At 31.8% G+C, this 25,956-nt stretch overlaps 3 protein-coding genes across 5 annotated transcripts; 1 reads left to right on the top strand and 2 right to left on the bottom strand.

Moving 5' to 3' along the window:
- Positions 1–4,987: 4,987 nt before the first annotated feature.
- LOC112723427 (ubiquitin carboxyl-terminal hydrolase 23) lies at positions 4,988–11,503 on the bottom strand. Of its 2 annotated transcripts, none has more exons than XM_025774807.3 (10): positions 10,881–11,503; positions 10,506–10,620; positions 10,144–10,254; positions 9,689–9,861; positions 9,183–9,509; positions 8,858–8,986; positions 7,740–8,351; positions 6,913–7,471; positions 5,897–5,990; positions 4,988–5,531 (listed from the first exon to the last, which is right to left on the bottom strand). In XM_025774807.3, the coding sequence occupies exons 1-10, from the start codon at positions 11,166–11,168 to the stop codon at positions 5,372–5,374; spliced, it is 2,568 nt and encodes an 855-aa protein (XP_025630592.1). In that variant the 5' UTR covers positions 11,169–11,503; the 3' UTR covers positions 4,988–5,371. The 2 variants fall into 2 exon arrangements, with proteins under 2 accessions (XP_025630592.1, XP_025630593.1); XM_025774808.3 differs by having other exon boundaries at positions 8,858–8,983.
- Positions 11,504–17,591: 6,088 nt separating this feature from the next.
- Positions 17,592–19,737, top strand: LOC112723425 (BTB/POZ domain-containing protein At2g24240). The gene has a single exon (XM_025774804.3). The coding sequence runs from the start codon at positions 18,149–18,151 to the stop codon at positions 19,490–19,492; it is 1,344 nt and encodes a 447-aa protein (XP_025630589.1). The 5' UTR covers positions 17,592–18,148; the 3' UTR covers positions 19,493–19,737.
- Positions 19,738–20,730: 993 nt separating this feature from the next.
- Positions 20,731–24,612, bottom strand: LOC112723426 (omega-6 fatty acid desaturase, chloroplastic). 2 transcript variants are annotated; one of them, XM_025774805.3, is made up of 10 exons: positions 24,368–24,612; positions 24,205–24,262; positions 23,782–24,020; positions 23,300–23,443; positions 23,025–23,176; positions 22,794–22,916; positions 22,463–22,640; positions 21,833–21,951; positions 21,427–21,541; positions 20,731–21,160 (listed from the first exon to the last, which is right to left on the bottom strand). In XM_025774805.3, the coding sequence occupies exons 1-10, from the start codon at positions 24,404–24,406 to the stop codon at positions 20,999–21,001; spliced, it is 1,329 nt and encodes a 442-aa protein (XP_025630590.1). In that variant the 5' UTR covers positions 24,407–24,612; the 3' UTR covers positions 20,731–20,998. The 2 variants fall into 2 exon arrangements, with proteins under 2 accessions (XP_025630590.1, XP_025630591.1); XM_025774806.3 differs by having other exon boundaries at positions 22,833–22,916; positions 24,368–24,585.
- Between the last annotated feature and the right edge of the window lie 1,344 nt (positions 24,613–25,956).

The following is a 25,956-nucleotide window of genomic DNA, read 5'->3' as shown; positions in this document are numbered from 1 at the left end:
TCATAGTGTGAGGATTACCCTAATTTTTCATATTAATAAAATAAAATAAAATAAAATGAATCATGATACTTTAATTTTGGTAGTGGAATTTACATTATTTCTTTGTGAAAATCTTGAATGAAGTACATTTTGGAATTTGGAGTATATGAGAAGGTTCTAATACTTGATATCACTTTCCACTATCCGATCCTCAAACATCATATCACCACATTAAGAGAAAATTGAAGCAACCTATTCGTGCAGAAATGATGAGAAATTATAGGAAGTCATTTTGATTAATAAAACTTAATAAATCAAATTATAAATGAAGAACACACACATATATATTATAGGAAGAATTTTAAGTGTATCGGGAACACCAGTGTTCCAGTTGTTTTAACCGTTGATCTGAATTATAAAAAATATATATAATATATATTAATTAAAATCAACGATTAAAACAATTTGAACATTGGTGTTTCCGGTATACTTGAAATTTTTCCTATATTATATTATAGTAGTTATTAGCTGTTGAGTTTGTGTATTTATTTATTATCTCTTTGAACAAACGTTATTTACTTATGAATTATTTAGTAATTCAAGACGGTGATTTTATAAATGTCCCAAATGCTTAATTTTAAAGCTATAAAAAAATTATACAAGCTAAGTTCTTAAGATGAATTTCAATTTTTTTTTTTAATGTCCAATACTAGTGTTAATATTTTTTGAGTATTAGAATAATAAAGACGTTGATACAAAGACATATATATACAAAAACACAGATGCAATTGAATACATACAACTTGTTTGGTTCTTGAGACATTAATAAGAAAACATTAACATATTTGTCATTTAAAATTAATTTTACTCCTAATAAGAAAAAGGTTGATGGTGATGAAGGTGATGATAGTTAAAAAAATGAAACAATAAAAATTTTGAAGGAATAAAATTATAATAAAAATTTATGTTTTATAATTAATATTTATAATTTCACCTTCTGAAAATACACTAAATATATGTATTTTATATGTCATTATGTCTTACAAATCACATATGTATTACTAAACAAATAACATGAATAACAACCACACTGAGCCATTATTATCACCGATATCAATTGTTTTCTTTTTGTTATCTTCAAATAGTTAATATGTGGAACAAATGCACAGTTAAAGGTAGTATTTGTTTTAAGGTATTGAGATAAAAATTGAGAGACTGATTTAATATTATGTTTGTTGGTTCAGAATATGATATTAAAATTTTTGTTTCTGTCCCTAAATTTTCAGTATTTTAATACCTTCAAAAAATGGGGACACAGAAGACTAAAATTTTTAGAGATAAAAACTAAAATTTTAATAATATTTTATACCTAAAATACATTCATTTCAATTAATTAATTTCAATTTTATCCTTTGTGCAAATTAAATTAGAGTTTTATTCTTGTTTCAATTTCTGTCACCCACTTTGTACCAAACAGAATACTGAGATTTATTTCAATATTTGTCTTTTAGTATCTGTCTCTTAGTCTCAGTCTTTCTGTCTCTCTCCACCAAACGCTACCTTACGGAAGGTAAATTTGAACATTAAAAAAATTAATAGTCAAATTAATTTCTAAAAAATGAGGTATTTTTTAAATTTGTGTTTTGAAAGATTTTATTATTGATCTTTTAAAAATTACAAATTAATCATATTTGTCTTTCAATTATTTTATTAACAATTTCGGTTAACAATTAATGATATAAAATATGAACTGATAGCAGACATGACATCTAATATGTCTAATTGGACGCTGACTAAATATGTTTATTAAAATCTATTAATTTAATCATTATGTCATATAGAAAAATAGTTTATATAATTGAAGAAATCGACTAAAGTAATAAATTTTTAAAAATATATTTGGTCAATATTAAATTAAATATGTTAGATATCACGTAGAATATCAATTAACATTTTACATCATCCATCGTTACGAAAATTATTAATACGATTAATTTGTAAACAAATTAAAAAATGTCCTATGTTTGAAGACTAAAACTCAAGTAATTATGTAACAAAGTTACAAAGATTTAAGGATAGAGTGAGTCCTATAAGAAGCAGTAGTTGGGGTCATAATAAAGATCAAAGAGAGGAGCCCTAAAATAAACCTGAAGAAAAAACAGTGTCGAGAAGATAGTTGAGTTATTTACATTAAATGAGATGACAGAATGAGAGGCAACAAAATTGGGACAAGTAGAGTCCTTAATGGAGAGGTCAACGTCCTTGGAGAAGGACATACATGTGACATATCAGCCAATTGTAATAATTCCACTTCAGATACCTTTAAATTTTTCGGTGCTTTCTATTAATGCAATCTTGTTTCATGTTCTGGTAGTTTTCTGATGCACTTGGATCTTAGCTACAAAATTCCTTATGGATAGCACAAGAAAATTGTTACCATATTAAATGTGAATTAGAATAATGAAATACTATCATATGGATTAAGATATTTTAGTAGGAATGAAAAAGATTTTTTTATGGGAGCAAAAAATGAGTATTTCCGAATTCCGATAACGTCGGAAAGAGAACATAATTTTTATCAAATGTTCAAATGCATTAAAATCTTTTTTTTTTTTTTTTTTGGGTCAAAATGCATTAAAACCTTGAATTCGCAAGACTTATTGCCTCATTAAAAAGGGCTTTTTGCTCCAACAAAAAAAGCTTTTTGCCCCCACTAAGAAGGCTTTTTGTCCATACTGAATTGCATGTTCTTATACATATGTGTAAATCACATGATTAGAATCATTTCATAATATATGTCAGGTAAGTAGGTAACTACTCATTTCATTCTGAATTGCATGTAATTATTCATTCCAAAAATTTAAACCGAAGAAGTAATATATACATGATTTTTCTATATTTAAATTTTTTAAAATGTTATTTATATACTAAAATTAGCTATTAAAATTAGTTATTAATATATTTGTATATAAATACATATGTGATTTAATTTATTTTTAATATATATTTATATTCTAACATATATTTTATACTCATAACTAATTTTAATGACTGATTTTAATGTATAGTTAACATAATTCTTAAATTTTTTTAGCCTGTAATAGAATCACCACTAATATTTAGCTAACTATTCATCAAGATATGTTCGTCAGGTTTCAATTAACTAGAGCCAATTATCTCTAACCTTTATTGTGAGGGATGTTTGTTTTTAACTTGAACTTTTTTTTGAGTAAAATAATAAATAAATTTTTAAAAATTTATATTTTAAACAGATTAATTAAAAAAAAATATCAATAATCTTTTAGAATAATAAATATAAATATACTATTTTTAAATTAGTCCTTTATAATTAGAACAAAAAATTTTAATTTGAATTATCTTATTCACCATTGTTATTCCGAAAGATTTTATTAGTTTTTTTTTTTAAATTAATCTATCTAAAATATAAATTTTTAAGAATTTATTTATTAATTTATATATTTTTTAATTTCCATCTTTACATTTTCTTTTTTCAAAAAAGTAAAATATTTGAAGTAAATGATCATAACTGACGGTGATTTGCTAAATTATTAATTACAAACTTAATGTGGTAATCGGAGGAGAATCCCTTGGAAGGCTGCTTGGCGAGTTGGAATTTAATTTCTTTGTGGAAGAAACAGGAGGCGCTGGTGGTTGAAGGATCGAGAGCATTGAGATCAACAAAACATCCACCATTAGTTGAGGTGTCTTTTATTCCTGTTCTTCTGGAAGCTTCGAAGTCCGAATAGAGAGATAAACAAAAGGGCGTACGGTAGTGTGAAGGGGAAAGTGGAAGCGCATAAGAGAACAACATAAGCCAAGGGTTTCGGCTAGCTTAACCCTGACAATCATAAGAGTGAAAAGAATGTTCACAGGTGCCACCCATGTATAACGGCTCGATCCGGGGAAACGGACCTGTGAACTTTGAATATTAACCCAATATATGTGAGTTTTGAATATTATTGAAATTTTTGGAAGGTTAATTGAGCTTGTTTTCTTATGAGGAAAAAGAAAGTGCATGCCTTTTATAATATGCTTAATATATGTTTTTAGTGCACACAATAGGAAAATTCTTATTTTTTTTATAAGAATGAAATTTGAATTCATGATTTTTAGGTAAATACGAGGAGACAATGCCACTTAAATTTAAATTATAGTTTGTTAGCGAAAAATCATTATTAATATGTATAAATCTATGAATATCTGAAATGAAGAGACATATCAGTTGAACTATAATTCATTGTCCATACTGAATTGTATGCTCTCATACATGTGTAAATCACATCATTAAAATCATTTCATAGTATATACATCCATGATAACATAAAACTATTCAGCCAAAAAACTTAAACTGATATAAAAAAAACATGAAATAGTTATATCTTTAATACATTATTTTTTCGTATTTAAATTTTTTAGCTTGTTTATGTTAATAATAAATTCAATTAAATGGATTAGTGTATAAAAAAAAAAAAAAAAAAAAAAAAAAGCTTAAAATCCATCCCTTTGATAGAATCACCGCTAATATTTAGCTGCTTCAACGTCTGGAATATTACAGCACCTTTTCACGAGGCACAATTAACTAGAGCAAATTATCTCTAACCTTTGTTGTGTAGGGAAGTTTGTTTCAACAAATTCTTTTTGAATAAACTAACAAATAAATTTTTTAAAATTTATATTTTAAATAGATTAGTCTTTAAAAAAAATTAATAATCTATTAAAATAGTAAATATAAATACACTATCTTCAAATTAATCATTTATAATTAGAGTAAAAAATTTTAATTTAAATTATCTTATCCACATTTGTTATCTTTGAAAGACTTTATTAGTATTTTTTTTTTCAAGACTAATCTATCCAAAATATAAATCTTCAAAAATTTATTTATCAATTTACTCTTTTTTTTTTTCTTTAAAAAAAATTTCCACCCTTGCATCTTCTTTCACCAAAAAGTAAAATATTTGAAGTAAATGATCATAACTCATGGTGATTTGCTAAATTATTAATCACACACTATTGGTAACAAAGAATCTACGAATACAGAAAGAGTTGGCAACATGAGTCTCTTGACAAATATAACAATCAAAATTTCTGGGCTACAACATGCAGCTACGACAAAAGCAATTTGTTCAATTCGGTTCTAGAACATGCAGGTAAGAATTTAGGCTGATATGAGAAATAGGAAACCAACTCTCTGCGGTTCCGCCCCAGGGAAAATAATAGGAATCCTGCACACGATTTTTGGACATTGTGCATCAAAATTTTGTACTGAAGAGAAAAATAAGAAGGTAGGGGATCTCTCCACTCCAATACCCTCAGCGTAGAGGAATTGATAATTTTGCTACAAGCCAACACAAGATCTAAGGCAAAGACATCATATCCTGAATGGCACGTTCCCTGAGCTAGATTGGTCCAACTTGGCCTTTTTTGACTTTGACTTCTCGGTAGCAATTTCTTGGAAAAGATTTGGGCCACCAAAGCTAGGCTTGTTGCTCCTCAACTTCTTTCTTTTCCCCTTATCATATTCTTCATCCCTACAATCCAAAAAAGAGGAATAATATAATATCATATTTTTCATCCTAACAAGTCAAACTATCAATTTCTTGCATCTTAGGCTTTGGTTGAGTGAGTAAATATAGTGTCTCTTAATATGTTGCACCCGGATTTGAATCTTTGTGGTAGTCAAATAGTAGATAGAACTCTTAAATATGTGTGATGTAATGCCTAGGATTAAGAGCTATCCAATATATCCGATAAAAAAAACTATCAATTTCTTGAACTCATGTGATTGGGGAAAATGTTTCTTCCAGAAGTTAGTTGATTATCACACAATACGCATGCTAATACACAGGAGTTATCAATAACAAGCGAAAATGCAGCAGCATTTATCTGAGCTCACCATTCATCTCCAACATATCCGATGGTGACAGGATTATTGTTTCTTGACTCCAACAACTGAGATCGAGGCAATTCTACATCATCCCACCGTGGAACTGTGCACAAATAATGAACAAACATGTCATATTCAGCACGAACTTGACAATGAAAGGACAATGTAGAAGGAAAGACTCTTTATTTTGAGGGTTAAAAATTTAAAATTTACATGGCATTCAATGTAGAAATGAAATATTGGCATTCCAAACCACTTTCGGAGTGAACTATCCCATTATTAATACATACAGTAATTGAAAAAAATGTGGCTAGCTTAAAGCACTCTCAACTAATATGGATATCATGATCACTAAATTTGATTCAAACAGGAGAATAGCAAAAAAAATTATAAAAAAATACAGCACCCAAAAAACAAAATACAGACCCACACATAAAAAAAATTAAAATTCAGAACTCATAATCATTGTAACCACCGCAACCACCACCAACCACATTGGCATATGCAGCCGTAGCTATATAAAGGCCTGGCCACATTCATGAAAGACCTAGATAACCATCAACAAGGTTGCATGAACAAAATTAGGGAAGGAAGAGTGGGCACAACACAACTGTCATTCCCCGCAACTTTAACAGGATTCCCAACAGGAGATAAATGAATATAAACTACCAGCCCCAACTACTTCAAAAAGAGGAAAATTTAGGCACACAGTATTCTCCTGACTGTTCCTACCTTACAGGGGATAGTCTATTCTCAACCCACTGTTCGGGCACAAGTAGATGAGTGCAGTGATGCATGTTTCAGAGATACCCCAAAATACATGTTTTATGAAACATGCTATCTTTAGATATTCAAGGAAGGCAGACCAATTTAAACCACTTTGTGCAAGCAGGTGAATTTATTAGGCCATAGACAACGTAAGTACAGCATCACAAAAAACAAGGCAAAGACATAGAAACATAAAACTCTACCATAAACAGGAATGCAGGATGACGTAAAGGAGGGAAATATCAATAGAAACTTACCAACTGTCTCCTCAAACCCTCGGGAAGGAATACTCATAAATTTATTGTGCATTTTATCCCTTTTACCATCTTGTAGACTATGTACTTGTCTACCTTCAAATTGATTAGTCGATGAACCACTACATGATGTATTTCCTCCTTGTGCAGCTGTTGCTAGCACAGCAGAGTTCTGATTGACTCTCCTCTGAAATTCACCTTCAACAAGTTTTTCTATCACAGTGCCATCATCAGATGGCCCAACATTTGATGAGAGTTTATCCATCTTTTTCTTTTTAAGATTGTGGCACTTGCTTCTTTTGTGAATTTTCTTTCTTTTGTGAATTTTCTTCCGTGAGCTTAAAACTGTCATGAGTAGCAAGGATGAACGAATATTCATCCTTAAAGGATGATATTTCAAAAACTTCTTTTTCGGTTTTTTCATGGTCTTTTGATTAACACTCTCTGTAGTCAAGGAGCTATTTGCCGACTCATTAGGAACCAATCCTTGACACCCAATAGAGTTTTTACACTCTATACTAACTGTTGCATCACACATAGAAGCAGCCGTGGAAACTTCAACCTGGATTGAATGAGGGGTTAACACATAAAAACAATTAGGACTTGATACTTGAGGTGCAGCATCAACTTAAAGCCATTATTTTAAACCAAGAGGAAAATTGAGAATGAGAAATGCTAGAGGGTCAACAGAATTTGTTGTTTTTGGTCAACAATTAGCTAGCAATATTTAAAAGTATGGGCTAAAAGTATGTTACTAGACTAAAGAAAATGGGCTGATGACTAAATGTCCGGGTCAAAGCACAACTCTGCAATTACTTGAAATTATTTACCTTATGAAACTGGGAGCTCCCATTGGTTCTGTGTACTGCAGAAGTCTGTGGACTACTGAAGGTAAGAGTCGACAAAAGAGATTCGTTCTTAACATCTTTCGAAATCACATTCTTGTCGGTATTATCTCCAGCTGGATCAACCAAACTTTTCACACAACTAGGGAGACAGTTCTCCTTTCTTGAATTATCTAGTGTTGACAAGCATTCGTGCTCTGAGCCAACAATGGAGAGCCCTCCTTGTGATCCTTTGTGTGGCTGCTCCTTGGAAGAAGGATCAGATATAGGTTTTTTATTTTGAACAAAGCTTCCTGTTAATGAAGGGCAACTTTTTTGCTGAACCAGACTGTACTTCGTAAAGGAAACAACTGATGAGTCAAAATTTGACATTTTTATCTGAGCTTGAGCATTTAAAGAAGGTTCACGAGATTTATTTTCTGCCAGACCATTGGAAAGACCCTTCAATACTTGGTTTGCTGCAGCAGAATCCGTATTTCCGTTCTCTTTCTTAATAATATCAACAGATTTCCTAGAAACAATATTTTTTCTATCACGAACATAAAATAACATGTATGCCTGCTGATTTAACACTTCTCGCTCACTGACATTGTATACCTGATGCATTAGTGCGAATGGGTTAAAATGGCAATTCAATGACACAGTGTTCATACATGGTTGATAGTAGCTCCAAACAACATTCACCAAAACAGCAATTCACAATTTTTCCTGGACATCTCCGTAGCTTATATTTATTAATTCATCAAATTTACGTGAATAAAAGAACTAGTACTTATTTATTATCAGCATGCACAACCTGACTCATGCAATGGGATATATTCAGAGTTTCTGCTGAAGATTCTAATGCTCAGTGTTTATTGATTTTCAATAATCAGTGAGAAGACAATAACTTTTGAATATTAAAAACAGAGCACAAGAGAAGATAGATCTTTTAAAAAGTAATGATGCTATTCAAGTTCTAGTTCTGCGAGACAAGATTTATACTTTAATTTTTCTTCAGTTCCTCTAGTCTAGAGACACTATATGCTCTTTCGTCCCACCCAAATGGATGAAAGACAGAAAAAAACAATACCAGAAGAAAAAGAGATAGAAATTTGCAACACCCTATTGTCATCCAAGGTATACCACATGTCATTTGATGTGCGGACATAGCAGTAATAATGTCCAGAATGAGTGCTAGAACCAGAATGAACCAAAACCCCATAGAGAGAGTACTTCACATCTCCTTCCTGCTAAAAAGAAGAAACTTATACACAGATTGAAGGTACTCAATCGGCAGAGCAAATATTTTCAATGAGAAACAGAAAGATCTCCTTTTAGCAAAAGATATATAAAGTAACACGATTTACTTATTTCATCTAAAAAGGAAATTCTAACAAGGTGAGATATTTTATGCCCACAAAAACTAAGCAAAAAAGAACAACTTACATATGAGCCGCTGACAAAAGGTTTTAGGTCCAGAGCACAGTCAAACCGAACCTTCTTTTTAATCTTCTGTCCAGGATTGTGTGCATGGAACCGCTTTAAGTGAATAGTTAGCACATAAGGTGCCTTATGAACTGTAAGCTGTTTCAGAGCCCTAACTTTCTGCTTGCATCTTTGACAATTGTATTGCCTCTCCCCTCCATCCAACCATTCTGCAGCAGTGAAATTTGCAAGTGCTTTCTGCAATGATTCTGCCTTGAAAATTTCAAGGCTTAGATCTAAGAATGGATCAAACTTGTTGGAGCAAAAGGAACACTGCTGACATTTCACCTAAGAGAAAGCAACGACATAAGTATACGACAATCAGTCATTACACGGGAAAAAATTATAGAGCAATATTGTTCTATACAGATCACAATTTATGGGTTACATATTTACCAGGCCATTTCTAAACTCAATTAGTAATGACCTCGCTCACAAAAAATAAACAAGCAGTCAAGAAATCTAACCTGACTTCGCAGATGACCACCAAATATTTTATGAACAAAACTTTTCTCATAAGCACTAGGTGATTCACTTGGTACACCAGAAGGCAGGCAGCATTTATGCATTGATTCAAGTAAGTTGACCATATACTCATGTGCATCCTCCTGCCTTGCATTTTGGAAATTTCGTGATATGCCTGATCTAAGGTCAGGAAGTACAAATTTCACGCTAATATGAAAATAAGTGATACTACTCGGCTAACAAATTATAGCACATCAAGTATGCATGAGCCAAGAGTTTATTTCCATATACTTAGTGTCAAAAACCAAGTAAAGGAACAAACACACAGTGCAACAGGATATTTTAGGAAGGCAACCTAATCCTTATCAAATTTCCCAAAAAGAAACATGAAGGTGAAAATAAAAGAAACATTCTTAACTGCTTATCCATAAACAAACAACTCAAAACATAAGGATACACCGCAGATTCCCAACCAGATCCTCGGGGGATAATGTTCTTCCAGATGCATGCAGTGCACGACTTACATGATTCTGTATTGCACACAGAGCACAAAATCCAGCAACATGGCCTACAATTATGGTAAAACATAATAAGATACTCAACACAACAATGATTTCCTTCACATGCAGGCCCGTTTTCCAAAAGTAAAAAAATTAAAAAAAAAAACGGTAACCATGTTAACTTAATTTAACACCGTAGAGCAAACACCAAAGTAAAAGTGAAACATTAATAAATTATCTGGCATTAACATAACAAGGCAAAGCTACAAACACAAACATAAATAAACAATGGAAAATGCAGTAGAGGAGAGCAACTCACATGAACTTTTGTGCTTTCCGCTTTGTAGATATGCAGCCAGAGGCTCTGTATGGGTCAAACACTGCAGCACCGAATTGAGGAAGCAAGTATTTCCAAGATTTCGCAATCCAGCTCCCTGAATTTTTTTCATATAAGAGAAGCTTCATCGTAAAACAGAGCATGGCATAATTCTCAAAATCCATAACAGTGGAAAACGCAGCAAGTGAAAAAAAAAACTTAAATTCTAACAATAAAAGGACAAAATCACGAAGGAAAAATTAAATTAATACGTATTGTTGATCTGACACCAATTCGCATATCGAAATTTCAGCTGAAGCCAACAAAAAATGAAATTCGAGTGATGAGAAGGGAAAATAAGGAAGAAAAAAAGCTCACTATTTTTCGAACGGTGATTCCAAAGCTGAGCTCCGGATCCAGGCCGAACTCAGAGAATTCAGAACCGTCGTGCCTCCTAGCCGGCGTGACAGACATGGCAGAAGAAGGTGTGCGATGTTCCGAGGTAGTAGGATTTAGCGTCTCAATGTGATAATCGGAAGAGAATCCCTTGAAAGGTTTCTTGGCGAGTTGGAACTTAATTTCTCTGTGGAATAGAACAGAGGCGCTGGTGGTTGAAGGATCCAGAGGATTAAGCGTTTCCGCTTGGATCGACGAGGCCTCCACCATTGGTTAAGGTGTTTCTTATTCCTGTTCTTCTAGAAGCTTCGGAGTCCGAATAAAGAGACAAAGATAACGCGTACGGTGGTGTGAAGGAGAGTGTGGAAGCGCAGAAGAGAACAACAGAAGCGAAGGGTTTCGGCTTCTGCGAAAGAGGAGCGGCAGCTTAACGTTGGCTACTATTAAACCCTACAACACTCACCACACTCTTTCTTTCTCACTCTAACTCTGTTTTTTTCTCTCTCTACAATTATGTGTGGTAGGGCCTGGGCTCAGGCCTACAATGATAAGGGTGAGAGGGCTGTTCACAATCTGGTGCCGGCCATGTATAACTTGGATCAAATATGGGCTCGGCAACAATTTTCCCACTCAGTTATATGCCCAACATATGTGAGCTTTGAATATTCATGAAAATTTGGAAGGCTAATTGGGCTTTTTTCTTGTGAACAAAAAAAAGTGTATGCAATTTTCATTGAGTTGAGTTCTATATCCCTATAAATATAAAAATAATCGTAATTTATCTTATTTAATAGTTATTAATTATTAAATTTATCTTATTTAATATCTATTAATTATAATAATTTTATTAATTATTATAATAATTAATAAATGCTGATAAAAAAATTAAATAAAATTTTATTTTTTTCAAATATATTTGAATAAAAAAATAAAAAAATTATAAAAAATAATTTATTTTTATATTATAAAATATACTTAAAAAAATAATATTAGAAGTAGAAAAATATAATGAGTTTTTTTTTTTAATATTAGAGAGAATAAAATTTGGTAGATTTTTCATCTATCTTTTTATATTTTTTATTTTTTTTATTTTTTTTCATTCTCTCTCAAATAAACATAAAAATGAAATATTTTAATGTTATTTATTGTTTTTATACATTAAAAATTTAAAAGTATAGAAAAAATATTTTTGTAACAAAAAAAAAAAGGATCCAAATCACTTGAAAAGAGTTGAACAATGAACTGTATGAGATGAAAATCTCATTTACAATTATGTAGAGTGGCAATAAGGGTGCTTTAATGGGCGAACAGCCCAACCCTTAAAACATACTACAGCTTCAAATGACAAAGAGCCATATCAAAATGCCAAACCTTTCTGTCAATGTGAGCTATTGAGAAAGATTAGCCTATTATCTCTAAAATAATTAAATCCTCATGAATCCATTTCTTTATAATAATTTCTGTTAAACCCATTTTAAATAACAGTAAAATATTTTTTTTATAATATACTTAATATATATTTTTAATGCACACAATAACAAAACCCTTGTTTATATATATAAATCTATAAATATCTAATAAATCTAGATAAACAATCTGAACCCTATTCTCCACTTAAACTATATTTTACCTTTTTTTTATATATATATATTCCCTAAAAGAGGTGGAAACCAAAGATAGGGTTCCACAAAAAAAAAAGCTATTTTTAATTTGTTATACACCCTTGACTAATGAATGTTTCTAATAGCAACAATTTTAGAGAATCAAAAGGGTATTAGTAAAAAATCAGTCAAATGTCTTTGGGTGAATTCAAAAGTATCAGAATGTTTCTTTTCATAATAAATGGATGTTCTTTTATATATTTTTCGAATTTTTTTGTATTGCAAATATAAATATCCCTATTTCTTTAAGAATTTAATATTTTTTTAAATTTTACAGATATTTTATTATTTTTACTAAAATATAATTGGATATTTCTTTTGTTAAATATTAGGATGTTTTTTTTCATATTAAATGAATATTTTTTTTAATATTTCTTTCCAAGAAGATCAATTAGGCATGCATAGTGCTCTAAGGTTAATTGAATTTTACAATCTGCACTTGTTTGAATACATACCAGTTGCGCTTCAGTTACAAGACCGACATGATTACAAGCAAATAATATGGCGAGTAAGATAATTGCGTCTGACTTCACTCCTCTCTCTTGCATTTCATGAAAAAGTTGCAATGCTTAGTCACCATATCCATGAAGACCGTAGGCATTCATCAAAGTGCTCCATGAAACAAAGGTTTTCAATTTGAGGACATAGCCATGGAATGGACAACCATGTTTCAGTGAAGATAAATTTTTGCGTCTCTGGTAACACATCTGGTTCACGAAAGGGAAGCATTCTTGTCGACGGTGGAAAATCCGACGAGCCAGATGTCAGTGATAGAAGAAGAGTGGGTCGCGGTGGGAAAGTGGAGAGGACCTGACAGTGAGAGAAAGAGATCTGTGTATGTAATTATTGAAAGTGGGTAGGTTAATGTGAGAGAGAAGAAAAATATTTTTATAGGTTTTAATTATATTTACTTAAACAATTTTAAATTTTTTAAATTTTGAATTTAAAAATTTAAAATTAATTATTAATATAACTTCTTGATTCTCTATACTTTTTCTTCTAACAATATTCTAACTCATTTATTATTTTTATGTCGTCCATATATTACAAGTCAACAAAAGGGTGATCATGAGACACACTGGTGACTCACAGAATTAATGCAACATTCTTTTTAATTTTTATTTTTTGGGGGGTAAACAATGCAACAAATCTTAAAAGATCAAAACAAGTCCAGAAAGATATATGAGAATTTCTCTTCAAAGTAGCATGTATGATTGAACGCATATATATACACAATACTATAACATACTCTCCCACATGGTTAAAAGATAAAAATCTAAGAGGAACTAGAAAATTCGTTAAACCAAGTTTGATTCTTAAACACATATATTAATAGGAGTTGATGTGAAATGTTTTGTCATTGCCACAAAAGGGATTAAGACGAGGAAAAACACTATGATTTCCTTAATGCCTTTGAGATTAAGAAAATTAGAAGTCCCAATTACGCAATGTATATATTAAGCTTTTTTATATATAAATGCAATCTTAATTAGTTTGGTATTGATGAGATAGCATAAACCTCACGTGAAGCATTCAATTTCAATCTCATCGTCTATCTCAAAGAGTTAAAATGGAGAGCAAGATTGTGACAATCACTTAGCCACCAAACGTTGTCAAATATCAAAACTATATGTGTGTGGCAATTATATGATTTGAATTATCCTTATCACCATATCAACAACTTGGAGAGTATACTAGGTCCACCATGTCATGCTTATGTGAAAGGAAAGTTGTGCCAAGACAATACCCATTTCCCATTCATATGTAATGCTATTTTTTGTTTTTGTTTTTTGTTGTGTGTTTTTTTTTCTTTTTATGATTTAGTCAAATAGGAGTTGATATTTTTTGACTACTTCAAAGCTCTAAGGTAGCGTTTGTTTTAAGGTATATTAAGATTCAGTATCATGTTTGTTAGTTCAGAGATTGGTACTAAAATTTCTGTCTCTGTCTCCAAAATTTCAGTATTTTAGTACCTCTAAAAAGTAGGGACACAAGGGACTAAAATTTTTAGAAATAAAGACTGAAACTTTAATAACATTTTATACTTAAAATACCCTCATTTTAATTAATTAATTCTAATTTTATCCTTTATACAAATTAAATTAAAATTTTATTGTTGTTTTAATTTCTGTCTTCCATTTTACACTAAACAGAATACTAAAATTTATTTCAATCTCTGTCTCTTAAAAGAAGTGTTCAGCACTCAAGAATAAGTATTCAAGTTTTCAAATTTTGCCGTACACGTCCCGCTACTCTTATAACTTATCGTGGAGGTGGGGTAGGATGGAAAAAAAATGCTTGAGTAAATCAAGGAAAAAAAAATAGAAATCTCGAAATTCATAACTTAATATGTGCAAAGTGGTAGTGGTTATCTAGTTATCTAACATGATAAAGACTATGGGAAAAAGGTAATAATATCCACTTGATTAATGGTGACGTTGGAACTATCAAGTTTATTATGGAGAATTAAAGACGATCACTAAGTGCATATTAAATAGAAAGAAATATATTTATTTAATGGTGATTGCTTTTCATAATAATAATTAATTCCTATTTATTACTAGTGAAGAAGATGGGCACTTCAAGTATCACTCAGAAGATGGGCTAATTTCCCCAACCTTGATTACTTGATAAGAAATGATGCTTTCCAATGGTACACACATGTTTAAGTGTCAACTTAATTGGCCCGATTAATTAGTTACGAAATTGAAAGACTAATAAATCTAAAACAGAACAAGTAGCTCATAAAATCTGAATTTACTACTTGTGTTTAAATTATAAATTCGAGCTCAATGTAAATATCATGAGCACATTTAAGAGAAAGCCAAGGTGTCACAACGCGCTTTCTTTAGGCCAAGGAAGGAAGGAAGGTTGACTTTGGCAAGAAGTAGGTTTGTTTTTTGTTGTTCAGCAGAATTCTCTAACTCGTGAGATTAAGGACTAATCTGTAACTGTTACGGATGTAAGCTGCATTTATAGGTTGTCAAATTTTTAATACTTATTTAAATAAACAAATGAGCTTACCACTCAACTAACTTAAGTGTGTGTTTGGATTACAGTTTACAAACTGGAGTTTGCATAAAATTGATTTTGTAAAATTGATTTTGATAATAAGTTAGTTTAGGTTAACGTGATTTATGTTTGATAATCTTTATATCAAAATTGATTATAGTAAAATAAATGTTGTTTGGATTATACTACTCAAAATCACTTTTAAATGAAAAATTATTAAAAGAAACATCAATTTTATATACCTGCAAAATCAGAATACTATAAAAAATAATATAAAAAATATTTATCATATAAATAAAATAAATACAATAAAAAATAAAAATATAAAGGAGAGTACTATAAATTTTATAATGTCACACAAAAAGAAAATATTCTATAATTTTTTTAGTATCATCAGTACTCTTTAATTTAGTATTATTTTAGACTATAAATTTTTATTATTTATAACTCTATTGTTACTTATAATTAATTTTTTATTTATTTTGTCTTTTTTTTATAGGATCATAATTTATATTAGTCAAAATTTTGATAATAAACGTAGTATATAATAATTACAATTACAAATTTTACAAAATCAGAATAAAAAATAAAAAAATTAATACAAAACAAAAATAGAGTACATCAAAGAATAGAAAAAAAATCATATAGATAAAAAATAATAAAAATTCCATAAAACCAACAACATATATGATATGAACAAAAAAATACCATAAATCGTAAATAAAATTCATATGAATAAAATCAAATAAAAATAAAAAAATTTCATACACAACATAAATACAATACAGTAAAGGATAAAAAAAATAATTCATATAAAAAACATAATAAAAATATCATAAAAATTAATAAAATACCTGAAAAATCAGAACACTATAAAAATAAAAAAAAAAGTCAACAACATTTGTCGTATGAATAAAAGAAATACAATAAAATAAATAAAAAATCATATAAACAAAGCCAACCAAAAATAAAAAAAAAAATTTCATAAAAAATATACATATAAAAAAATAATATAGTAAATGATAAAAAAAATCCATATAAAAACATAACATGAGAATTCAGAAGACTTACACAAATAATATAAAAATATTTATCATATAAATAAAAATATAAATAAAAAATACAATAAAAAACATAAAAATTAAAATATGAAAATGAGTACTAAAAATAATAAAAATTTAAAATATCCAATTTGTTAGTGATTGAAATAAATCTGAACGATTTTGATGAAAAAAATGGAACGAAAATACTATGAAGAAGTAAGAAGAACTATAAAAGAATGACTGTGAAGATAATAGTTACTAGTATCATTCTTATAGAAGAAAATGAAGGGTAGGGTTGGTAAAAAAGAAATATTTTAGCTTCTCCTAAACGTGAAACGTGAAACGTAAAACGCAGAAGCTACAAATTTTAGCTTCTCCTAAACGTGGGTTTAGAGGCAGAATCAATTCTGCGTTTAAAAAGAAAGAAATTGTCAAACATCAAAGTGAAACTTTCAAGAAGCTCAAATGGGCTTCTGTCATCCCCAACGTGTTTGCTAAACACACCCTAAGTTAGTTGGGTAGAAGGAGTAATTAATAATGTATGTAATACACTAATACTAATATAAGATGAGCCAACGAAGCTTAGCTTAAATTAAATAAGCAGCAAAGAAATTTCAATTTCATATTTGCTAAGGGGTCTATTTTCGTCTTCTCCACCAACAATAGTACTTTTATTCCTTCAAGGCTCAAGCCATGTTTTAACTTACTAGAGCCCTTTGATGTGATGTGATGTGATGTCATGTACATAGGTATAGCACAACTCCAAACAGTGTCTAACTTGATTGGATTTGGTCCCCTTCATAGATATAATCATATAACACTACATTTTAGTAGTAATATTTATTAATAAATAAATAATGCATATTTATGGCGAAGGAAAATTAGGTCCTACCATCTCAACATATGGAAACGTACAGATATTAGAACTCATAAATAAATATATTTATGTAAATATTAAGCCATATTGTATTGATTATAATTTGTACCCAACTATGCCCCGACCAATAGAAGAAGAAGAAGGAACAAAAAGACAGACACACAGAGAGTGATTATATATATATATGTATATTTGTGTTGTGTATAGATTTATAGAATGAAAATATCAAAGTCAGTCAACTGTGTTTTGAATTCCACCCGCTCCAACACAATTCGATGTTTCTCAGCATTTTAAAAACCCAAACCCAAACCCATTTTAACTTCAATGTCCGTGTCCTGTTTTTCCATCATTTTCTTTTCTCCAGTTTCCTAAACAACCTTCTTTTTTTCTCGCTTGTGATCCCTTAACTGAACACAAACTTATCCCTCTTCTCTTGCTTCAATTTCAAGCCTTTCAACCTGAAAAAAATATCATCTTTCTCTCTCTCTCTCTTCAATCCTATTCGTTACCCAACAAAATTCTCTGCTTTCCCCTTCTTCCATACAAAGCAGCGAAGACCCAATTGACTTCCCTTCAATCTTTCACCGGTTGAACCACAATCCCCATCTGGGTTTCTGAAAAAGTTGATAACTTTGGAGGAAGCAAGAGCGAACACCAATGATGGGCATCCAAAAAGACAGAGTGAAGTTCAACGTTGGAGGCAGAGTGTTCGAGACAACATCAACAACTGTCGCCAATGCAGGGCGCAACTCCATGTTCGGGGCAATGTTCGATGACAATTGGAGCCTCTTAACGGACCAAAATTCCACCACGGAGGAGCACTTCATCGATCGGAACCCCGATTGCTTCGCCGTACTCCTTGATCTCCTCCGAACCGGCGAAATCCACATCCCACAGAACATTCCAGAGAAGCTTCTATACAGAGAGGCTCTGTTCTATGGCCTCCTTGACCATGTTCGTTCTGCCAAGTGGGGCCATTTCGACGGCAACCGTCTCGGCCTATCGAAATCCGTACAGGGCCACGCTCCCGGCGATGGAACCGCCATTCGAGCCGGCCCTGATGGCGGCTGCTGTGTTGCTCATGGCAGCATGCTTCATGTCTATGATTGGATGCTGGATGAACACCCTCCATTGAATCTTGATTACCAGAGAGTCAACGATGTTGGTTGGGTTGACTCCGACAACATAGTCATCGGAGTCAGCGAAAGGCTCGGTCGTGGCGATGGTGGAATGGGGCTGTTCAGTTCCCACAATGGTGAACTAAGGTACAAGTTTCAGGTTTGTCATGAGAATCAAGTTAAGAGTTACACTGCTGGTGCATTGAGTTTTAGTTCTGATTACAAGATTTTTTCGAGTTGCAAAGGTAGGAGCAATGAGTATGGTGTTGGTGTTTGGGACCAAGTCACTGGAAAAATGATTGATTTCTTCTATGAACCTATTGGTTGGTCACTTGGTGATGCTGATAGGGTTCAGTGGTTGGAAGGTAGTAACTGTTTGTTGGTTGCAACAATGTTTCCTAGGAAGGACAATTGTTACATTAGTTTGTTGGATTTTAGGGAGAAGAAGATGGTTTGGTGTTGGTCTGATGTAGGTGCTCCTTTAGCTGTGGATGAGAAGAGAGTGAGGGATGCAATAGCAATGGAAGACAACAATTCAATTTGTGTGGTGAATGAGTTTGAGGATTTGGGGTTCATGGATTTGAGGAGTGGTGGTGCTGCTACAAGCATTAGGTGGAGTTCTAGGAGTAGGTTGATGAAGGGGAAGATGCCGGAGGAGCCGTGTTATCCGAAGCTCGCGCTTCATGGAGGGCAACTCTTCTCTTCCATGAATGATTGCATTTCAGTGTTCTGTGGTCCTGAATGGGTTTTAACTTCAAGGCTTAGAAGAAGTTATGGTGGTTCTATATGTGACTTCTCCATTGGGGGAGATAGGCTCTTTGCACTTCATAGTGAGGAGAATGTGTTTGATATATGGGAGACTCCAACACCACCAATTATATGATTTAGTTTTATACAGAGACTTGCTTAGTTACAACTAGTTTTTTTTTACTTAGTTTGATGTATAACCAGATTGCATCTGCATATCTTGCAGATAGTGATGATTCTATAGCTTGTATATAGGACATTGTAGATTTTTTGAACTGGCATACATGTAGCCAGCCATATATGTTTATCTTGAGAGTAAAAGATATATAACTTGTTTGAGGCTTTGAGCATATATCCAATGAGATTATACATTACTTGCAATCTCCTGTAGTTGTTCTCTGAAATTCTTTTTGAATGATCATGTGCTCTTTTTTACCTTATATTGACCTTTCCCTTTTTCTTTTTGGATGAAATCTATTGACTTTTTCTTTCTTCATTCCCATCTAACAAAGAGGAGTAAAAGCAGTTAAGTCACCTGCCTCAAAAGCATGAAGGGAATAAAGGAAAATTCCTATGCATGAGAGCAGTTGTGAAGTTGTAACTGCTGCACCTCATCTACTTTAAATAGAATCACACTTTGGCTAAAGGTGGGCGAGGTGGGTTAGTGCTTTCATTTTAACTTTTATCATCACTTTCTTTAACAATTTGTTACTACCACATTAAAAAAAAAAACTCTTAACTCTTTCAGCTACACTACACCAAATCCCATGAAATGCATTTATAAATCCCAAGGTAACGAAGCTAGCTAACCAACTGAGACTAGGCTCTTCCGTATCTAAGTTCTAAATCTTAATTTAATATTAATAAAAAAAGACAAATAAATCTCTAACTTTTTAATTCTAAGACACATAAAGATTCTGATTAATTAAAAATACAAAAATGTCTCTAATTTTTTTTAAAATATAAGACATTTAAATTCTTCTATCCAAAATATATAAGAATAAATCAGTCTTCTAAATAGACTTAGATATCTCACGTTTTAGAGAGTAAGAGACATTTTTGTATTTTTAATTAATCGAGTACTTATTTATCTTTGAGATAAAATATCAAGGACTTATTTGCTGTTTACTCTTAATATTATTTGGCAGACTAATAGTTTTGACGGAGCACCCTTGGTTTCTTCACAAGGAAATGCTTGTTTTATGTTTAGAAGATGGTTCCACTTAGAAATTTTCAAACAATAGAGATACCCTGCAATAATAAAACAGTGTCAGTAACAGTAAGCATATATAAACCCCAAACCACTGATACACTCCACGTGGTTTTTTATCCGTTATACAACTGTAAATCTATAATATAATATTTCTTTCAACGTGATCATGGAACAAGAATCTTGTTATTGAGATTACTGTAATATTTACTTTAACCTAATAAATACCTCTTAGAGGGTGCTTGCTTGCGTTCAGATAATCCGCAACTTGGGTACATGATCCAAGCAATTTTCTCTAACTTGGTATATAATCATATGTGATTGAAAAAATTTGCACCATATACAACAAGAAGGGACATGGAGAAAAAAATGGATGCCATACCTAACTATTGACACATAAAATTCATTTAACAAGGGCCAGCTAGGACCTAATCAAGCATAATCAGGCATGACTTCCTTCAAAAATGTAATTGGACGGGAATCTTCAGGGGCAAGTTCGTCGAAGGCAACATAGTTTTGTTGTTTATCATACACATGACACACTGTCATGATTGTCTTCATCAGTCTCCAGTTCCAACTAGCCTCATTCAGATACTGTTATTGATCACATCACAACAAAATAAGATTAAAAAAAAAAAATAGTAACATCAGTAATTAGAAAAACTTAACCACATTGAAGTATAGTGGTTTAGTTGGACATTCCTAATGCTGTGTTAAAGCATAAAAAAATTTGTACAAATAAGTTATAATGACAAAAATATTCTTAACATTTTGCATGTTGATGACAACAATAATATATTTTCAATGTAAAGGACTCTTCATGATAGAAGTATATTACTTGGCATTATTGATCTTACTACCTTTCCCCAGTTTTCTTGTAAAGACTTGTGGGCTGCTCGTAAATTATAGCTTGGTATTCTTGGGGATATGTGGTGCGGAATATGGACATTAATATCGTGGCATAGAATCTCGATCCTGTTAAGAAAAAGAAGGCAAAAGTAAGAATACAGCAGCTAATCAATCCAATGGTAATTCACTCAAATTTGAAAGTAAAATAATGCCAACAAAATAGAAATAAGCAAATGTTTATGACTTCGTAAACATGCAACAATTATCCACAGATCTAAGGTCAGTCATTCTGAGAGGAGCAAGGGCACAAAGAATTCATCAATAGCTTATCAGTTATACAATATATTCTACCACCATGTGTCAATTTATTGGCAGAAAACACACTTAGAATAAGAGGAGCCGAAAGAATGCATATACCACTGGGGATAATCACAATGAACAGTTCCATTAAGCTGTGCTTGGGCAGCATTCCAGTTTTCTGAGTATTTGAAGGGTATGTGCGGTGCAGTATGGTGTACCATGGTGAAAGTACTCATCTACAGTTAGGAGCAAAACAACACCACTTAGATACAGGACTCATTTTTATAGGTTCATATATTATTACTACATAGACACATGGAAATAATAATAGTTATATCAAGAAAACACAGCATACCAGTGGAAAGGTATTAAGGCTGAGCCATCTTTCATTTTGGGGTGATTTAAGGGGAAAAAAAAAGAGAGAAGGGGGGGGGGGAGAATGAGAGGGAGGTGATGATTTAACTATATCAACAACAAAAACCAGCAAAATTACAATTTAAGGTAAATAACTCATTTTTGTACTTGCTTTTTTATTTTCAGATATGCCTTTCAGTAACTACAAGATACCATCAGTTAAACATACTCTGTCTAAATAAGCGTATGGCTACTACAATCTAACCAAACAATAAGTAAGAAATACAACAAATATGCCCTATCCCACGAGGTGGAAAACAGTAAGGAAGAAATGAAAATATAAAATCCAATGGTATAACCATATATCAAGTTTTACAAGTGAAGTAAAATTACCCAGAAATGATACCCCAGCCACGGCATGAACCAGAATTTGATCCACCCCATGATTCCTGTCTTATAAATAATTAACGGCCATCCAATTGCCATAAAGGCAAACACACAAGCTAAACTTATCTTGACCCTCTTTACTTCATTTGTCCTGAACTTCTTCAAATCAAAGTGCCACATCAACCTGCCAGAGGGCATGGTTATATCAAGATTCAGTACAGATTAAAATTAAGACTGCCCACTGCTCAAGTCAACGAAGAAGTTCTTGAGGAACAAAACAATGATATTACAGGGCATAGTTGATCACATAGAATAAAAATCTCATAATGTGCCATACCAGTGAGCTATAGACATCCAAGTCCGAAATGGACCATACCCATATATTATTGCATTCCGCAAAGCAGGAGATGAATCAAACTCATCTTTCCAAACTGGGTGCCAAGCAGTATCTTCATACAACCTATAACATTGGAGATATTATAGTTTTGAAAGCACAACAAAACAATAAGGAAACTGCTGATAATTACATAATCTTCCAATAAAATCATTATTGAGAAACACTACTTACATGTTCGTCTTTGCATGGTGTCTGTCATGCTTAAATCGCCATGGCTCATATGGATAAATTAGTGGCAAGAAAGCTAGAGTTCCAACAATATCCTCGACCAATTTGTTCTTTGAGAATGATTTGTGAGCACAGTCGTGGCCTATAACAAAGAACTGTACAGCAAAACAAGAGCATTACAAACATGTTAAGGGCAGATGAGTTTCTTAAGGATAGGAGTGAGAAGAATTTTTTAAACGGACAATAACGATTAAGTAAAATATGCATGTTGAACTAACCCCAGTTACTGCAGTCCCTGTCCATGCCCAAGCCAGAGGAAGTAGGTACCAAGGTGCTTTGGAAATCATAAAGAGCCCCAATGCATAGGAAGCAACAGATATCAATACTGTTTTCCATGCCTTTGTATCGTCAATCTCGAAGACCTTCAGAAAGGAAAAAATATACTCGAAAAGATTACAGAAAGTAAATACTTCCAACCAAATCAGGAGAAAAAGAATAAATGGTGATTGACTGGGAAGTGGGAAATCGTATAACTACATCGAAATCCTGTCCCTTTTCATATGTGCAGTAAATATTGCTATAATCAATGATGATTGGTTGTAAACATATCTAAGCATGCTATAAGGAACGGATTCTTTTATTTATTCTAATGCACAGACAAATATTTAGCAGGCTGGCAAAAGCTTAAGTGACTTTACAATTTAACTCAGTGCTAATTATATAAAAGATGAAAGTGGTTAAAAGATTAGCAATTGGCAACCTTCTTAGGAAGGGAATCAATGACATCCTTCAAAGTAATATCATCCGGCAGTGGCTCTCCAATTTGCCTAAAACCATAGCTTTCAGCTAGTTGTTTTCTGTACTCAGCACTCTCAACCGGAGATGGTTCAAGCGGAACCGCCACAGCTTGTATGACAGTAACTTTCTTCCTAGGGACAAAGTTCAAACGATGCCTAAACCCTTTTTGGATAAGCCCGCATTCCTTAAGATTACATACACCTGTACCAAAACCACAACCAATTACTCAAAAAGCACCATATTATCAATGTCCATTAAGAATTTTCTTCACTCCATTTTCACATGCAATGCCATTCCAACAATATAACTAGAGCAAAATGCATAAAAAAAAAAAAACCCAATTTGCAAAAACAAATTGATTTAAATAGGGGAAAGAGGTGCATACGTGGTGAATATTGGGCAATAATGGCCCTTTTACTCTGAAGTGGCTTCTGATGAGAGCCCTGCAAAAACCAAAGCCATAAGAAAATGGAACAAACAAAAACACAAACACATAGAAGGCAACAGCAGCAACAACATGAATTGGAGCAAAGAAGAGAAAATGGAACCTTGAATAGGATAAATGAATCTGCAAGCCTGCAAGCCATTGAGCTCGCTGCTCACAAGAAAGAGATAACGCTTTTTTTTTGGGTTATGGAGGAAATCCAAAAGGGTCGTCGTCCATGTGCTTAGTTTTATATGATGAAAATGAAGGAGAGTGCTCTTTTCATCTAGTGGTAGTTTGGTGGGTCCCACCCTCAAATGTGGACGCCGTTATACGCAATATTGCAGCCTCATCTTTCAATTAAAGCCTTCTCCGTCCATTGCATGTTAAAGACTAATTTATCATGTTACTACATATACAGGATAAAATTTAAATTTCGAATACTTACTTAAATAAATGAGTTGGTGGCTAATTTTTTTTGTTATGGAAGTAAAAGTGGTGATATACTTTAACATAGTAATTTTTGGTGTTTTTTAAAATTGTGGAAGTATATAAATCTCTGGATCCGATTTCTGTACTTAAAATTTTTTAATTTTTTTTAAAACAAATTTCTGGGACCGATTTGTGTACATTTCACAAATCGGTCGGTCCAATTTCTGCTTCTATAGTTAAAAGATCCCACATTTAAATATAACACCCCAACAATCCACATTTAAGAAAAACATCACTACCACTCCAATATTAAAAATAAAAAATTCTGAGTTTGTTACTCAACTAATCTAAGTTAGTTGTAGTAATTTTATTATTATTTGTTGTATGCAAATATTTTTTCCATTATGTTGTTGTTGATGTGTTGAAAAAGGTAGTTTAATTTTTTTTCCATTGACTTTGAAATTTTCAACAATATTCAAATTATATTACAATGTTGTGTGTTACATGTTTACTTTATTTTTTTTTATTTTACATAAAATATTGATTTTTGCATTGAGTTGTGAGTGAATTATTTACAGTAAAAATACTGAATTTTTGGATTAATTTCACTTCTTTAGTTTGAATTTGTTGTTACTAATAATTTTGTTAAAAAGTATGAGTATACTTTATAAACTAGTATCTATCTATAGATTGTACTAATTTAGTGAATGTACGCTAAAAAGTTTTAAATTCTATTTTCTCATCCTAAATCAAGAGCTTAACAAGTTTGATAATTGATACTATATATTTTTCTAGCAAAAGAATACACTAATTTAAATCAAATTGTCTTAATTTATAAAGTGAAAATCAACAAATTTTATTCCATATATATAAGTAAATATTGGATCACTTTAACAAAATTTGTTCTTCAACCATAGCAACTTAGCAATTTGCTTTGCCAACAGAGTAAGTTTCACTGTAGTTCAGAAAGGGATTTGCATTTGTGTGGATTGCCGAACTCCACATTTATTTCATTTACATCACATAGCAAATCAGTGCATTGACTTGAAATTTAGTGGTTGCTTTATGGCTATGCGCGATTACTGCATGACATTCACATGCATATTGCTCTTCTTTGAAGTTTGAACTTCGGAGTTTCCGATGCATGATTTTCACAATTTTTGTTTTAATTTTTAACTTCTCTTTACAGTTTTCTAAAATTAAGAGTAAGATTCGAATCTGAAATTTTTAGGTAAGGTTATGTCATTTGAACTATAATTTATTTTCGGTTTTGCTACGTTA

The sequence above is a fragment of the Arachis hypogaea genome, chromosome 11, assembly GCF_003086295.3.
Source record: "Arachis hypogaea cultivar Tifrunner chromosome 11, arahy.Tifrunner.gnm2.J5K5, whole genome shotgun sequence".
In the NCBI taxonomy this organism is placed as follows: domain Eukaryota; kingdom Viridiplantae; phylum Streptophyta; class Magnoliopsida; order Fabales; family Fabaceae; genus Arachis; species Arachis hypogaea.
Note: the sequence above shows the minus strand (reverse complement) of the source record. Positions and strands in the feature narration are given on the sequence as shown.

Coding starts and splice junctions, on each gene's coding strand:
- LOC112723425 (XM_025774804.3), top strand. CDS start 18,149: ATGATGGGCATCCAAAAAGACAGAGTGAAGTTCAACGTTGGAGGCAGA.
- LOC112723427 (XM_025774807.3), bottom strand. CDS start 11,168: ATGGTGGAGGCCTCGTCGATCCAAGCGGAAACGCTTAATCCTCTGGAT. Junction 8,987..9,182: donor CTTTTGTCAGCGGCTCATAT/GTAAGTTGTTCT, acceptor TCTTCTTTTTAG/CAGGAAGGAGATGTGAAGTA. Junction 5,991..6,912: donor AGGGTTTGAGGAGACAGTTG/GTAAGTTTCTAT, acceptor ATTTGTGCACAG/TTCCACGGTGGGATGATGTA.
- LOC112723426 (XM_025774805.3), bottom strand. CDS start 24,406: ATGGCTTGCAGGCTTGCAGATTCATTTATCCTATTCAAG. Junction 23,177..23,299: donor CAGGGACTGCAGTAACTGGG/GTTAGTTCAACA, acceptor TTTGCTGTACAG/TTCTTTGTTATAGGCCACGA. Junction 22,641..22,793: donor TGGATGTCTATAGCTCACTG/GTATGGCACATT, acceptor GCCCTCTGGCAG/GTTGATGTGGCACTTTGATT.